This window comes from Neoarius graeffei, chromosome 2, assembly GCF_027579695.1.
Source record: "Neoarius graeffei isolate fNeoGra1 chromosome 2, fNeoGra1.pri, whole genome shotgun sequence".
NCBI lineage: Eukaryota > Metazoa > Chordata > Actinopteri > Siluriformes > Ariidae > Neoarius > Neoarius graeffei.
Window position 1 is genome coordinate 119,293,135 of NC_083570.1, and position 17,543 is coordinate 119,310,677.

General features: G+C 42.1%; 1 protein-coding gene across 3 annotated transcripts in view; it reads left to right on the forward strand.

Annotated features, from left to right (window-relative positions):
• LOC132882175 (tenascin) overlaps positions 1–13,260 on the forward strand; it is a 90,905-nt gene extending 77,645 nt beyond the window's left edge. For all 3 annotated transcript variants that reach the window (XM_060915454.1, XM_060915453.1, XM_060915456.1), the window contains 7 exons: positions 2,028–2,170; positions 3,797–3,929; positions 4,239–4,390; positions 5,726–5,822; positions 9,108–9,269; positions 10,193–10,356; positions 12,763–13,260. In XM_060915454.1, the coding sequence (XP_060771437.1) occupies positions 2,028–2,170; positions 3,797–3,929; positions 4,239–4,390; positions 5,726–5,822; positions 9,108–9,269; positions 10,193–10,356; positions 12,763–12,861 (950 nt within the window). In that variant the 3' untranslated portion in view covers positions 12,862–13,260. The remainder of the gene's footprint in view (positions 1–2,027; positions 2,171–3,796; positions 3,930–4,238; positions 4,391–5,725; positions 5,823–9,107; positions 9,270–10,192; positions 10,357–12,762) is intronic.
• Positions 13,261–17,543: the final 4,283 nt, after the last annotated feature.

Sequence of the window (17,543 nt, forward strand, 5' to 3'; positions counted from 1 at the left end):
CCGCTCCTTTTCCAGAAAATGGTCTGTGACCCTGTCATACCAGCTGGTTGTGCTTTCCAGAGACTTCACCAATTTCTGTTAGCAGCTAGCACTGCAGATCCCAATAAGGCTCAAGCTAGCCTACAACCAGATTGAACTACAAATGAAATAAACGAGTGAATTCGCGAATGATCAAACTGATAGAATGGATGAATTGATTGATTGATTGATTGATTGATTTATTCGGCATAAACATGTAAAAATTTTACATAAATAAATATATAAAATTTTGACATAATCATACCAGGATAACACAATAAAGCGCACAGCGCTTGTTTCCACTGTGGTCCTTGGGTCAAGTGACTAGCATGTAACAAGTGACTAAAAATGAAAATAGAATATTATACAAATTGTTAAAATAAATTAAACAAAATAAAGAGTATAAAATCAAAATGACTAGTAACGGAGTGAAGTTAACGGATGAACGGATGAAGTAACGGATGAAAGTTAACGGAGCACAACGAGTAATATTTACATTTATTTACAGAGTAATGTACAGAGACATCAATGAGAAGAAACGTTTATATGAAAAGAAAGTCGGACAGCACTTTGGCTCACGACTACACTTTCTCGACATCTGCTGGGGACTGACTGATCATACTTCCATGTTCCTCGCCGACGCCGAAGTACAGAGCCCGCCCTCCTCATGTCTTTCAAACACTACCTCCAATAATCCTTCATCAGCTCAGCTTCTTGTCCCTCCCACTGTCTCGTTTAGTCCCAGAGAAGCCCGGCTTCCCTGGAAGTGACGATTTTGTCGATTTTAACCAATAACAACTAGCCGAAATTGGCTGTTCAGAGCCATCTCATAGACTGCAACGGATACCCGACTGCCAGCCATAGAGCCCATTGAAATAAGAAAGGTTACAGCCAGTGTTGCCAGATTGGGCTGTTTTAAGTGCATTTTGGCGGGTTTTGAACATATTTTGGCTGGAAAACGTCAGCAGTATCTGGCAACGCTGGTTACAACCTGGCAGCAAAGGTGATTCTCGTAGCGAACTGCAAGTTCGTCAGACATCACTCAAATAAGTTACAGGATAGTTATGAATGTAAATACAATCTTGGGCATATATTATGTTATGCAAGTTATTGTTTTAATGAGAATTCAACGTCGTAGATGCCGCAGTTTGGGGAGAGAATTTTAGGGGAAGCTTGGCTTCCCTTGTTGTCTCTGAGAAATCGCCCCTGTTTTCTGTATAGTTCTGTTTCAGATTTATAAGGTCCTGAATATGACAAAACAGTGATTTATGAAAAAAACGTTCATTTACATAAAAATTTATTTAAATGTGAAGCCATAGGTGATCGCTAAAATAACTTGGTCAGTTGATACATCTTATAGGAGACAATATCAAGAAAAAATTAGAAGATCCTAAACCCCTAGCCACATGGTCAAACTGGGGGGCAAAAATGGGCTATTTTTGGGCCCTCGGAGAGATGGGCTTATGTTAAAACTTTTGTAATTCATCACCTAACAGGGTTATCCTGGAAAAAATGTACCTATAAACAGATAATGACCATATAATTACTGTGTTATGAGGAGAAAAGTCTGAGTTGATCCATTTTTCCAGAATAGCTCCTATAGTTACACCCTATTTTAGCTCATTTTGTCCGAAAAGCCATTTTTGGCTTCCTATAGAGTGATAAATAAGCATCCCAGAGGCTAACTGATGGCATAATTGAAAAATATGGATGCCATTTAGTAAATATCTGCAATATTGGCTTCCAGGTTTAATCCATTTTAAAATTATAAGCTCCTGAAGTTGGAAGAAAGCACGTTTTGCAAATTTAGCTTTTTGGGGGTCAAATTTCAAAGGCCTGTTTTTCAGAAACTATGAGGAATTGAAAGCTAATAATTTGCAGGGGTTGTAGAAACATATAGAGCTACATGTAAGAATTTTTTCAACAAAATCTGAGAGGGTGACCTGGGGAGTTTCCAGAAATTTAGGTGAGTTGGCACGGAATGACCCATTTATTCTTTCTCCTGATAGGCTCTCCTGGAAAAGGGGAGGCACCTCGGGACCTGACAGCCAAACAGGTGACAGCGCGTACTGCTGTGTTGTCATGGAAACCACCAGCTTCAGCTGTGACCAGCTACAAGCTGACATACTTCACCAAGGGTGGAGAGCGCAAGGTGAGACAAAGGATAAAGTCACCAGACTTCCATTGCAGGAATAATTATTATAATGTCAGAGTGACTCAGTCGTTGCCCAATCATGGACAAGCTATCTGTCAACACTTTGTCCATATTAATTAGACTGCAACCCCACCCTTTTACTATAAACTTTTGCATATAATGAACTAACTTCATGTCTCTCAGCCTTTAATGACAAGTCGAAAGAGTCTTTAAAAACATCACTGTGTCACGTCCATGTTCTCGGATTACACAGCACCATTTGGACTAATTACAGTACCATGCACCTGTTCCGGATTAGAGCACAATCACAGTGCGTGCTTATAAGGACTCTCTAAACACTGAGACTTGGTGAAGTTTACATGCGGTACCGAGAGTCTCACATTACCAAGCCTTATTATCTGAGCATTGTCTTTCTGGTTATATTTGGACTCTGCCTTTCGTCTTTGCCTCCACCATTCTGCTTGTGTCCATTGCCCATTTCATGACTCTGCCTTCATCTTACATTTTTGTCCTGTTTACCTGCCTGTTTGTAAATAAACACTCTTCCTGCAATTACATCCATCATTCACCTGCTTACACACACACTGAGCCACGCGCTCCTCTTCCCCCCAGAGACAAACAATAATTAATCAAGTCCGTAGTCACATTAACCATACATATTATCACCATAAAACAAAGGCTTAACGAGCCTCGCTTAGGTGTCCACCACAAACCATTATCGAGAACGGTGATCAAAGGATCGATAAAAGAACAAAATGACTACGGATACCACTAAACTTAACACCTAGTTAAAGCATAGCAGTGGTGTTTTTATACCCCCCGCCTCACCCAGTCCCGCCCTGCGGCATGACATAAATGACATCATCGGTGATTTGTAACACATGAATGAACTGAATGGTGAAGATTTAGAAAACAGAGTGAGTCAGTGTGTGGACATTGACAACAATACTCAGGTAACCTCCATCATTTCCATAACGGACAAAGAACGCAAACATTGCCGCCGTTCGTGATCCTTTAACTCAGTGAACTGCGATAGTGACTCAGAAGGAGAAATTCATGATATGGAATTTTAATGTGCCTAAAATTTCTCATATCACGTGAGTGTTTGGTGTGACAAGTGGGTCCATTTCAGTGTTATGAACTTTTCGGTATAGCGAACTATTTGGACGTCCCCCAAGGAGTTCATTATAGCACGGTTACAGTGTATTCAAAAAGTGAGTATGTAGATTAGCGATAAAGCACACCCTTTTCATTTTAATTTTGACCAATGATGTTTACACAATTAAAGAATGATGAGAATTGCTACAAATTAACGTACATAGCTAGCAACCAATCAGCTTTTAATTTGTGCTAATTGCTATCATGCTAACAGAAACAAAACGCATCTTGTCGCTTACAACCTATAGTAATGTGGCTAATTATTAAACAAAGATTACCTGTAGCTGTTAAGCTCTTTGCTTCCAAACGTTAGCATCTTTGGACCATTTTGATCTGTTTTCTTCAGTGTGCTGCCTGCCCTACCTGTCTCTTTCAAATCATTTTAAGAAATTATACTGATATGCTGAATAAATTAAAGCTGCCAATTAGCATTATTTATTTGTTTTAATTTTGGTCACCAAACAGGAAGTGACTCTTCACCCTGGAGTTAGTGAACATAAGCTGAGAGGGCTGCAACCATCGTCCACATATACAGCACTGCTGCAGGGTGAGAGGGGCGGCGTCTACACAGCAGCCATCTCCACTGAGTTCACGACAGGTGTGGATCTGTCATTACCTCACTTCTTGATGATGATGGTGGTGATGATGATGGTGGTGGTGGTGGTGGTGGTGGTGATGATGGTAATGGTGATGGTGATGATGATGGTGGTGATGCTGATGATGGAGATGGTGATGACGGTGATGGTGATGCTGGTGGTGATGATCACAATGATGTTGATGATGGTGATCATGATGATGGTGATGATGGTGATCATGATGATGGTGATGATGATGGTGATCATGATGATGGTGATGTTGATGATGGTGGTGATGATGATGATGGTGATGATCTCTCTCACTCTCTCAGGAACTCTGCGCTTCCCATACCCCTCTGACTGCTCTCAGGAGCTGATGAATGGAGAGACGGACTCGGGTGTGGTGGAGATTTTCCCCGGAGGGAAACAGGGACAACCCGTCATGGTTTACTGCGATATGGAGACGGACGGAGGAGGCTGGACGGTAAGAGGTGGAGCCATTCTTAATGCAGGCCACTCCCACCATGCTAAACACCAGTTATCTATTTTTCTGCTAGTTTGTCAAGATTTGTGTCGAAAAGTATGTACCAATTTGTGTATAAGGCATGACATCGTCCACAAAAAACAGCATTTACTAAGGGATCTGGATTTAGTCTGATTGAGTTAGACACGTGTATTAATGACTTTTCATGGTCCAATTACATCTCATAACAGAACCTAAATAACTCATCTCATCTCATTTCATTATCTGTAGCCGCTTTATCCTGTTCTACAGGGTCGCAGGCAAGCTGGAGCCTATCCCAGCTGACTACAGGCGAAAGGCGGGGTACACCCTGGACAAGTTGCCAGGTCATCACAGGGCTGACACATAGACACAGACAACCATTCACACTCACATTCACACCTACGCTCAATTTAGAGTCACCAGTTAACCTAACCTGCATGTCTTTGGACTGTGGGGGAAACCGGAGCACCTGGAGGAAACCCACGCGGACATGGGGAGAACATGCAAACTCCGCACAGAAAGGCCCTCGCCGGCCACAGGGCTCGAACCCAGACCTTCTTGCTGTAAGGCGACAGCGCTAACCACTACACCACCGTGCCGCCAACCTAAATAACTAATAAATAATATCTATTTTACAAACCAGGAACTACAATAAAGATGGAAAGAAAAAGACATGCAGGTGGTTGATTATTTTCCTAGAACAGCCCATGTGTTTTATTCCTCAGACCTCTGCAATCTGTCATCTCTTACTTTATTATTATTTATAAAAGAATGATGTACATTTTATCTGTTTATGGTTAAACTTAATGTTGATAATCATCCACAAAACAAGTTGTCATTTATGTTATAGCAGCTATAAACAGTCTGCACCTACTAGCCTGTTCCACAGCGCTGAAACTGGAGACTCCTTCCAGAAATGTTACACACATTCCTCTTTACTTCAAGGAAACTTCACTGTATCAAAAAAATGTAATTTGAAAAATGTGTTTGTGGAGTATCCGCCATACACATCCCTGTGAATGAGCTGTTACCACAGAAACGATAACATATTAGAACGAGCGCATTAATACAGTATAACCCTGCGATTTGGAGCTGCACTAGCATCAGAGCTGCTGTTATAGGACAATAATCAACAATCAGGATGCAGGAGGTAACAGTGCTGGGGGACAAATATTAATACATGAACATTTCACAGAGTTGATGTGAAATTCAGACAGAACTTCTTGTGTCAGCAAAACTGAGAGCTTAATAAACTAAAGCCTGAGAATCTTCAGACTCATTTCTTGCAACTGGAACATTGTTTGTGTGTCACAGATCTTCCAGAGACGAAAAGATGGGACAACCAACTTCTTCAGAACCTGGCAGGAGTACAGGAAGGGCTTTGGAGATTTGGAGGGAGAGTTCTGGCTTGGTGAGGAAGAACAACGTCATGCACATTGTTACACACAAATAAAATACAATTAAACAGAGATCAACTAATTTACACAACGGCTCGTGTTCCGTAAATATAGGAATGTATTTTGTGACAAAAAAGTAAATTAAATAAATAATTAAAATATGTAGTCGTTAGTTGAAATGTGAAATAATTAATTTAAACATAATACAATACTAATTTAATGTTTGTGTCTATTTCCGCATGCCTGTAACGATTTGATTATTTATCATGTCATTTATTTGTTTTATGATTGCTGCTACGTGACACACCACGGAATAATTTAATCTGCCAGAATCATCCATCAGAGTTAGGAGGCGGGATCTAGCATCTGATTGGTCACACCGCACTGAAAGTCATGACAAATCAATCCAGATGTTCGAATGTCCAAAGTACACACTAACATGTGGACAGAATGCTAATCATGTCTCTGAAAGCTAGTTCAACTATTACTGTTGCTGAGTGCTACAGAGACTCATTAGTCATTTCTACAAATGAAATAAAATCACTAATAAACTCGTTGCCAAGGTATAGGCCACGAACCACAAACAAGATCAGGCCCCTATCAAAATCAACATCACATCATGTCAGCTGTCGAACTGATAAAAGTACTCACAGACCACTGAGTGAAGTTCAAGGTAAGAGGGAAGCACATGGTCACCTTCATTAGATCAAGGCTGATGTACAACGCAGCCACATGGATAAGCTAGAGGTTGAATGGGAAGGGCTACTATAGAAAATTATATGAGGAGGCTTCAAGGGACTTCAGGTCTGAAGCTGAGAGAGCAGCAGGGAACTGGCCTTCATATTATTCCAGTGAAGACATGCAGAGACTTACTGACACAACAACAGCCCACGAGTACCAAGAAAAACAACATCTAGAGTGGCTAGGACATGGTGTGTGAATAAACGCTCACTCAACACTACCAAACCAGACATTGTTCATTGTTCATGGTTCCTACAGCAAGCAAAAGAAAGAGAAAACAGCTGGACAGATGGACAAGAATCGAAAGAATGATGGAAATGGACAAGGGGCAGCTTCTTAGACTGATGAGGGAGCGCTCTGAATTCAAACGATGGATTTGTGGCCACCACAGGTGGTCACCATCCTCGGACTCGTAAGATAACGCCTCAAAGAGTAATGATGATGATGATAAATGAATGTCAAGAGTAGCTTTGCCCCAGAATAAGGTTTGAAAAGCTTTTTCCCCCACGGATTATATTTCTACTACACATGCTCAAGGCGGGCGGCACGGTGGTGTAGTGGTTAGCGCTGTTGCCTCACAGCAAGAAGGTCCTGGGTTCGAGCCCCCATGGCCGGCGAGGGCCTTTCTGTGCGGAGTTTGCATGTTCTCCCCGTGTCCGCGTGGGTTTCCTCCGGGTGCTCCGGTTTCCCCCACAGTCCAAAGACATGCAGGTTAGGTTAACTGGTGACTCTAAATTGACCGTAGGTGTGAATGTGAGTGTGAATGGTTGTCTGTGTCTATGTGTCAGCCCTGTGATGACCTGGCGACTTGTCCAGGGTGTACCCCGCCTTTCGCCCGTAGTCAGCTGGGATAGGCTCCAGCTTGCCTGCAACCCTGTAGAAGGATAAAGCGGCTAGAGATAATGAGATGAGATGCTCAAGGCTCCAGGATGCCGATTTCATTTGCACTCTCATAACAAAGCTAGCAAAATAACATCACAGATACAGACTCTGGCGTGGGTTGGCTCCTCCCTTATAACATCTGGTGTAAACAAACTCAGATCTGGTCACCATAATAACCAGTTCACTGTACAGGCATAAGCAATCAATTTAAGTAAATCAGATGCGAGCTCCCGTATAACCAACTGTGATGGGTGACTTTGACAAATTTAATTATTTCATAATTCATCCATCTACCCATTATCTATCAATCAATCAAAGTCCTACCCACGCCATGTGGCGCATAGGGTGGCGCCGATCTCCTTTTCCGTAGCCCTCGGCCTCTCGCCTATTACATAGCTAGGGTTACAGTGGGGGGCGGGTTCTCTGGTAACCGCGAGAGTTTGCCACCGTATGATGGTCTTTCATATGACCCGACCATGAGTAGAACTCGCAATCTCCCGATCGAGAGGCAGACACACTAACCACAAGGCCAACTCACGGTATCCATTATCTATACCACTGATCAATCCCAGGTGAGGGGCGGGGTTTGCTCTGGGCAGGTCACCAATCTATCACAGGGTTACACAGAGATGAACAACCATCTCACACACACACACACCTCTGGGGGGTTTAGAGGAGCCAGCTGATCTAATCCACATTTTTGGGTTGTGGGAGGGAACTGGAGACCCAGAGGAAACCCACACAGACACGAGGAGACCAAACTCCAGAAAGAACCCAGTCAGATATGAGGTTCAAACCCAGAACCATGCTGCCTGTGATACACCAATGATTATGAAATAAATAAATGAATGACATGATAAATAATGAAATAAATTGAATTCAACTATTTTAGCTCATAATTCAAGCTGAAATTAATTGACATTTTAAGCAATTATTTCAAATATTGATTGATTGATTGATTGATTGATTGATTGATTGATTGATTGATTGATTGATTAGTTGCCTGTAATTAATTAATTGGTTGTCTGTGATGTCTGTAGTTTAATTAATTAATTGGTTGGTTAATTGGTTGATTAGTTAATTTGTTGGTTAATTTGTTAATTTGTTTATTAATTTGGTAATTAATTGATTGTCTAATTGTATAATGGGTCAATTGGTTAATTAATTAATTAGTTAATACTTTAATTATGTATTTATTGTCACAAAAAGCATTCCATTGCTCTGGTTCCTTGTAATGTAATGATGTGTAAAAAAAAAAAAGTGTTACCATGGTTACAGGTATGGTTAAATGTAGACAAGTGCCAGTTATAAAACAGACCATAATATCAAACCCTCGTAATATTGGTTAGTTTTTTCTTTTTTGTCAGACATCTAGTTTTAGGTTTGTTTACCTGACATGTTTCGACGTACGTAACTGTCGTCTTCCTCAGAGTGTCACCGGATGTTGTTGGTGACGCATCTTATCAGCTGATGTTCCCTCGTAATATTGTTCAGATATATTGAGTTTACTGTATGTTCCCTTTGTTCAACCTGAACATGTTTTACTGGACTGATAACATAATAATAATAATAATAATAATAATAATACTGTAATGTGATGCTCTCTGGTGCCCCCTGGTGGACACAAATAATCCACATGTGCTCAAATGTAAACTCCTAAATATGTCCCTTGTTAGGAAACGACTTTCTACACAACCTCACAACGATGACTCCCATGAACATGAGGGTGGACTTAAGATCAGGAGATGAGTCGGTCTATGCACACTACTCCACATTCTCCGTGGACACGATGAAGAAGCACTACATGATGCGAGTGTCTGGATATTCAGGCACAGCAGGTCAGTGCTGTCCAACTCGCGCTCCTGTTACGTGTCTGTGAAACACTGTGGTGTGAACTGACGTAGATACTCTCCTAAAAATAAAACTATCTGAGAACAGAATCCTATTCAAGTAAAACTCCATCCTGAAGGTTTGTCCTGCATTTTTCCTTGATAGTGGTGCAGTGGGATTTAGCCCTCATTTCATCTCCAACTAAACAGAGTGATGCAGCAGCACTTTAGTCCTTTAGTGTGTCCAAGACTCTCATCTCTTCATCTGTACTCTGTACTCAAACACACCAGCTTCCAAATCTTCAACTTTCACTCTAATCCCACCGTCAATGCCATCGCGCTCATCATCTCGTATATTGCTAATTAGCTGAGCCGAGTCTTCACTGTTCCATATCGCTGTATTGCTTTGTTCTGGGACTTTGAGTTCAGCATTTGCAACAACATCTCCACTACGTATCTTCTGGATTTCTCATTAATATGATGCTGAACATGACTGGAAAATGATAAGTGAGAAATTTAAAAATGAAAGTTATGTTTTTAGGAGCTAACGGTAACACTTGACCGTTATCACTCGTGTTTGAGTTCATTTGAGTACAGTTTTTTTCTACTATTAAATGCAATTGTAACACCATGCTAGCATCTCTACCCTGTGATGTCACAGCAAGACATAATCACCGCCAAGAAAATAAAGCACTAAGCAAAGAATTAGCAGCATGATGGCTATCATATCACATACTTGAGTGTAAACATGTTCAGGATGGAGTTTAGTTTTAGCTTCAGGTCAAAATAATTTCCACTAATTCTGAGACGGGCTGTAATCATACAGGTTAGATGAAAAATATCTGAATGAGTCGCTAACAGTTGCTAGTTTAGATGTCTGTAATGAATGTGTCATTCAGAGTAACGTGTTATTGTGATAATGTGGTGTACAGGTGACTCTCTGAGCTACCATGATAAACGGCCATTCTCCACCTTCGACCGCGACCCTCAGCCCTTCATCACACGCTGTGCCATGTCATACAGAGGGGGCTGGTGGTACAGGAACTGCCACGAGGCTAATCTCAACGGCCTGTACAACACACACACCAACCATCAGGTACGCTGCAATTCCTGATGACCTTCTAGAAGTGAAGAACATGTAAACAGGGATGAGTGATACGGTGATCATATCACATGGCGATACCTGGGAACAGCTTCACAATATACAGTGGAAAAAATGTAATTAATTAATGAGGAATTATTTAATGAGGGAAAATTACACAATTAGGACAAACATGGATTCTGACATCCACTGAAGCTCCTATAGAGACAGAATCACATTCTTTGAGCTAGCGACACTGTTCCAGCCCTGAATTTGGGAAAACATGCCTTTGAAATGTCACATGACCATGAACACACACACACACACACACACACAGAGTGGTGCTTGAAAGTTTGTGAACCCTTTAGAATTGTCTATATTTCTGCATAAATATGACCTAAAACATCAGATTTTCACACAAGTCCTAAAAGTAGATAAAGAGAACCCAGTTAAACAAATGAGACAAAAATATTATCCTTGGTCATTTATTTATTGAGGAAAATGATCCAATATTACATATCTGTGAGTGGCAAAAGTATGTGAACCTCTAGGATTAGCAGTTAATTTGAAGGTGAAATTAGAGTCAGGTGTTTTCAATCAATGGGATGACAATCAGGTGTGAGTGGGCACCCTGTTTTATTTAAAGAACAGGGATCTATCAAAGTCTGATCTTCACAACACATGTTTGTGGAAGTGTATCATGGCACAAACAAAGGAGATTTCTGAGGACCTTAGAAAAAGCGTTGTTGATGCTCATCAGGCTGGAAAAGGTTACAAAACCATCTCTAAAGAGTTTGGACTCCACCAATCCACAGTCAGACAGATTGTGTACAAATGGAGGGAATTCAAGACCATTGTTACCCTTGACCAGGAGTGGTCGACCAACAAAGATGACTCCAAGAGCAAGGCGTGTAATAGTCGGTGAGGTCACAAAGGACCCCAGGGTAACTTCTAAGCAACTGAAGGCCTCTCTCACATTGGCTAATGTTAATGTTCATGAGTCCACCATCAGGAGAACACTGAACAACAATGGTGTGCATGGCAGGGTTGCAAGGAGAAAGCCACTGCTCTCCAAAAGGAACATTGCTGCTCATCTGCAGTTTGTTAAAGATCACGTGACAAGCCAGAAGGCTATTGGAAAAATGTTTTGTGGATGGATGAGACCAAAATAGAACTTTTTGGTTTAAATGAGAAGCGTTATGTTTGGAGAAAGGAAAACACTGCATTCCAGCATAAGAACCTTATCCCATCTGTGAAACATGGTGGTGGTAGTATCATGGTTTGGGCCTGTTTTGCTGCATCTGGGCCAGGACAGCTTGCCATCATTGATGGAACAATGAATTCTGAATTATACCAGTGAATTATAAAGGAAAATGTCAGGACATCTGTCCATGAACTGAATCTCAAGAGAAGGTGGGTCATGCACCAAGACAACGACCCTAAACACACAAGTCGTTCTACCAAAGAATGGTTAAAGAAGAATAAAGTTAATGTTTTGGAATGGCCAAGTCAAAGTCCTGACCTTAATCCAATGGAAATGTTGTGGAAGGACCTGAAGTGAGCAGTTCATGTGAGGAAACCCACCAACATCCCAGAGTTGAAGCTGTTCTGTACAGAGGAACGGGCTAAAATTTCTCCAAGCCGGTGTGCAGCACTGATCAACAGTTACCGCAAACGTTTAGTTGCAGTTATTGCTGCACAAGGCGGTCACACCAGATACTGAAAGCAAAGGTTCACATACTTTTGCCACTCACAGATATGTAATATTGGATCATTTTCCTCAATAAATAAATGACCAAGTATAATATTTTTGTCTCATTTGTTTAACTGGGTTCTCTTTATCTACTTTTAGGACTTGTGTGAAAATCTGATGATGTTTTAGGTCATATTTATGCAGAAATATAGAAAATTCTAAAGGGTTCACAAACTTTCAAACACCACTGTACACACACACACTTACAAATGTATAAACTCCACTCATTTATTATACAACAAACAATGAACAGTGTGTGGGAAGATGCACAGGCAAAAACACACCAATGAACCGTGTTTACTGCTAATGAGCTGCTACTGTAGAGAAGACACGCCTCCAGGGGCGGGGCATGTAAGCCTACATATATATGCAGCTACTGGTGTCTATCAGATGAACGAATCAGGAACAAAATCTCTGAAACAGTGATTTCGATGTCAGGGGCACTTTACCAAATGGAGATGATCTCCACTCAAAGATGTGTGTGATGATGTTGAGGTCTGGTAACGTTGATATGATGACATCACACCTTGACACACACACACAGTGTAATTCAGACAAGCACAATTATTAATATACAACATCAAGATGATGAATGGTGATGTTTATATAATATGTGTGTGTGTGTGTGTGTGTGTGTGTGTGTGTGTGTGTGTGTGTGTGTGTGTCAGGGTGTGATCTGGACTGCATGGAAAGGGAAGAAATTCTCCATCCCCTTCAGTGAGATGAAACTCCGCCCAGCTTCCTTCAGACCACACAGACAGGGATGAACAGAGCAGGAGGACGTTGGAGAGGAACCACACACACACACACACACACACACACGTGTACAGACACCTCACTTACTGACATGACAAAATTGTGTAACCACATTTTGAAAATCTTCTACGTGAAGCTACACACACACACACACACACACACACATAGAGGATGTTTATTCAGTATATGATATTGTACAGTTTGTGGATTATCTGTGTATCGTTTCCTGCCTGTATCCTGTGTATTTGTGGTGTGTATGAATATTACGTGCTGTCGCTCTCACCACGACAGAGAGCGATCCGTCTGTGTGTACTCAGAGTGGATTTATCTACATATTCAGATGGCTCTCTCATTTGTGACTCAAGTGTTCAGATGATCAGATGCTGCACAGACTAAAATAAATAAAATGGTGAAAGTAAACCTGAGCCTCGACTCTGTGTGTGTGTGTTCCTTTGCATTGAGTGAACATGCATCTTGAGCCATTTCAATGCAGTATAACTTATAGCCATTTCTATAATATGAATCATGATTCAGAGAGATTTTGACACAATATGATTCAGAGTCGATTCAGTACAATTCAGATACGATACGAATTCGAACTGGTTCACTGATTTCTTGTCGTTCCAATAGGGTGTGATTTACAGACATTTCGATATGATCTGATAAATAATATAGAGCTGTTTCGATAAATTTCAGAATTCTTTATGATGCAAATTAATATGATTCAGAGATATTTCACTCCCTGTTCTGATGTAAGATAAATTAGAGCAGGTTCAGTGTGATTCGGCTCACAGCCACTCCAACAACATAGCATTCAGAAATTTTCTATATGATAAGACAGAGGCCACGCCTCCTTCGCTAGAAACAGGCACCCATAGGCCAAGCCTCCCTCATTGAAACCGCCACCCATAGGCCATGCCTCCTTCACTGAAACAGCCACCCATAGGCCACGCCTCCTTCACTGAAACAGACACCCATAGGCCATGCCTCCTTCACTGAAACAGACACCCATAGGCCATGCCTCCTTCACTGAAACAGCCACCCATAGGCCACGCCTCCTTCACTGAAACAGACACCCATAGGCCATGCCTCCTTCACTGAAACAGACACCCATAGGCCACGCCTCCTTCACTGAAACAGACACCCATAGGCCACGCCTCCTTCACTGAAACAGACACCCATAGGCCACGCCTCCTTCACTGAAACAGCCACCCATAGGCCACGCCTCCTTCACTGAAACAGACACCCATAGGCCATGCCTCCTTCATGAAACAGACACACAAAGGCCACACCTCCTTCACTGTAACTGACACATAAAGGCCACACCTTCACTGTAATTGAAACACACAGAGGCCATTCCTCCTTCATTGAATCAGGCACCCATAGGCCACACCTCCTTCACTGAAACAGACACAAAGGCTACGCCTCCTTCACTGTAATTAAAACACACAGTGGCCATGCCTCCTTCACTGTAACTGACACATAAAAGCCACGCCTCCTTCACTGTAACTGACACATAAAGGCCACGCCTCCTTCACTGTAACTGACACATAAATGCCACGCCTCCTTCACTGTAACTGACACATAAAGGTCATGCCTCCTCCACTGAAAAAGACACACAAATGTCATGCCTTCTTCACTATAAATAAAACACACAGTGGCCACGCCTCTTTCACTGTCACTAAGACACAAAGGCCACACCTTCTTCACTATGACAGATACACCAAGGCCACGCCTCCTTCACTGAAACAGAAAAACAAAGGTCACTCCTTCACTATCACTAAAACACACAGTAGCCATGCCCTCCTTCACTGTAACTGACACATAAAAGCCATGCCTCCTTCACTGTAACTGACACAAAGGCCACGCCTCCTTCACTGCAACTAAAACACACAAAGACCACGCCTCCTTCACTGAAACAGAAAAACAAATGTCACGCCTCCTTCACTATCACTAAAACACACAGTAGCCACGCCTCCTTCACTGTAACTGACACATAAAAGCCATGCCTCCTTCACTGTAACTGACACAAAGGCCACGCCTCCTTCACTGCAACTAAAACACACAAAGACCGCGCCTCCTTCACTGAAACAGAAAAACAAAGTTCACGCCTCCTTCACTATCACTAAAACACACAGTAGCCACGCCTCCTTCACTGTAACTGACACATAAAAGCCATGCCTCCTTCACTGTAACTGACACAAAGGCCACGCCTCCTTCACTGCAACTAAAACACACAAAGACTGCGCCTCCTTCACTGAAACAGAAAAACAAAGGTCACGCCTCCTTCACTATCACTAAAACACACAGTAGCCACGCCTCCTTCACTGTAACTGACACATAAAAGCCATGCCTCCTTCACTGTAACTGACACAAAGGCCACACCTCCTTCACTGCAACTAAAACACACAAAGACCACGCCTCCTTCACTGAAACAGAAAAACAAAGGTCACGCCTTCTTCACTATAATTTTTTTTTTTAATTTATTTGCTAACAAATACAAACAAATACAAAGTGAAAAGGACAGAATGAAACAAATCAATACATACACATGACATACAACAGAAGCACTAACGTAACTAACAACAATTTCAAAGGCTGGACAATACTACTAATATGTTAACAAAGAGATGTAACAGAACACATGGAGACAAATTCAACAAAGATAAACAAGAGCTATATTGCTGTATAGAGGAGGATGGGTGGGGTTGATTAGGGGTAATGAATTTGCATATGAGATAGAGGAGGGTAGGTGGGGGGGATTTGGAGGGGTTTTGGGCCTTGAATTATGGGTGGAGGGACAGTGTGTATATGTTGGGGGGGAGCGGGATATGTGAAAGTAAGCACTATAAATAAAACACACAGTGGCCACGCCTCCTTCACTGTAACTAAACGACACAAAGGCCACACCTCCTTCACTATAACAGACACACAAAGGCCACGCCTCCTTTACTGAAACAGAAAAACAAAGGTCATGCCTCCTTCACTATAACAGACACATAAAGGCTACACCTCCTTCACTGTAACTGACACAAAGGCCATGCCTCCTTCACTGCAACTAAAACACAAAAAGACCACGCCTCCTTCACTGAAACAGAAAAACAAAGGTCACGCCTTCTTCACTATAAATAAAACACACAGTGGCCATGCCTCCTTCACTGTAACTAAAAGACACAAAGGCCACACCTCCTTCACTATAATAGACACACAAAGGCCACACCTCCTTCACTATAACAGACACACAAAGGCCACGCCTCCTTCACTGAAAGGTCACGCCTCCTTCACTATAAATAAAACACACAGTGGCCATGCCTCCTTCACTGTAACTAAAAGACACAAAGGCCACACCTCCTTCACTATAACAGACACATAAAGGCCACACCTCCTTCACTGTAACTGACACAAAGGCCATGCCTCCTTCACTGCAACTAAAACACAAAAAGACCACGCCTCCTTCACTGAAACAGAAAAACAAAGGTCACGCCTTCTTCACTATAAATAAAACACACAGTGGCCATGCCTCCTTCACTGTAACTAAAAGACACAAAGGCCACACCTCCTTCACTATAACAGACACATAAAGGCCACACCTCCTTCACTGAAACAGAAAAACAAAGGCACGCCTCCTTCACTGAAACAGAAAAACAAAGGTCACACCTCCTTCACTATCAATAAAGCACACAGTGGCCACGCCTCCTTCACTGTAACTAAAAGACACAAAGGCCACGCCTTCTTCACTATGACAGATACACAAAGGCCATGCCTCCTTCACTGAAACAGAAAAACAAAGGTCACGCCTCCTTCACTATCACTAGAACACACAGTAGCCACGCCTCCTTCACTGTAACTGACACATAAAAGCCATGCCTCCTTCACAGTAACTGACACAAAGGCCACGCCTCCTTCACTGCAACTAAAACACACAAAGACCACGCCTCCTTCACTGAAACAGAAAAACAAAGGTCACGCCTCCTTCACTATCACTAAAACACACAGTAGCCACGCCTCCTTCACTGTAACTGACACATAAAAGCCATGCCTCCTTCACTGTAACTGACACAAAGGCCACGCCTCCTTCACTGCAACTAAAACACACAAAGACCACGCCTCCTTCACTGAAACAGAAAAACAAAGGTCACGCCTTCTTCACTATAAATAAAACACACAGTGGCCATGCCTCCTTCACTGTAACTAAACAACACAAAGGCCACACCTCCTTCACTATAACAGACACACAAAGGCCACACCTCCTTCATTAAAACAGACACACAAAGGCCAAGCCTCCTTCACTGTAACTAAAAGACACAAAGGCCACACCTCCTTCACTATAATAGACACACAAAGGCCACACCTCCTTCACTATAACAGACACACAAAGGCCACGCCTCCTTCACTGAAACAGAAAAACAAAGGTCACGCCTCCTTCACTATCAATAAAACACACAGTTGCCACGCCTCCTTCAGTGTAGCTAAAAGACACAAAGGCCACACCTCCTTCACTATAACAGACACACAAAGGCCACACCTCCTTCACTGAAACAGAAAAACAAAGGTCACACCTCCTTCACTATCAATAAAGCACACAGTGGCCACGCCTCCTTCACTGTAACTAAAAGACACAAAGGCCACGCCTCCTTCACTGTAACTAAAAGACACAAAGGCCACACCTCCTTCACTATAACAGACACACAAA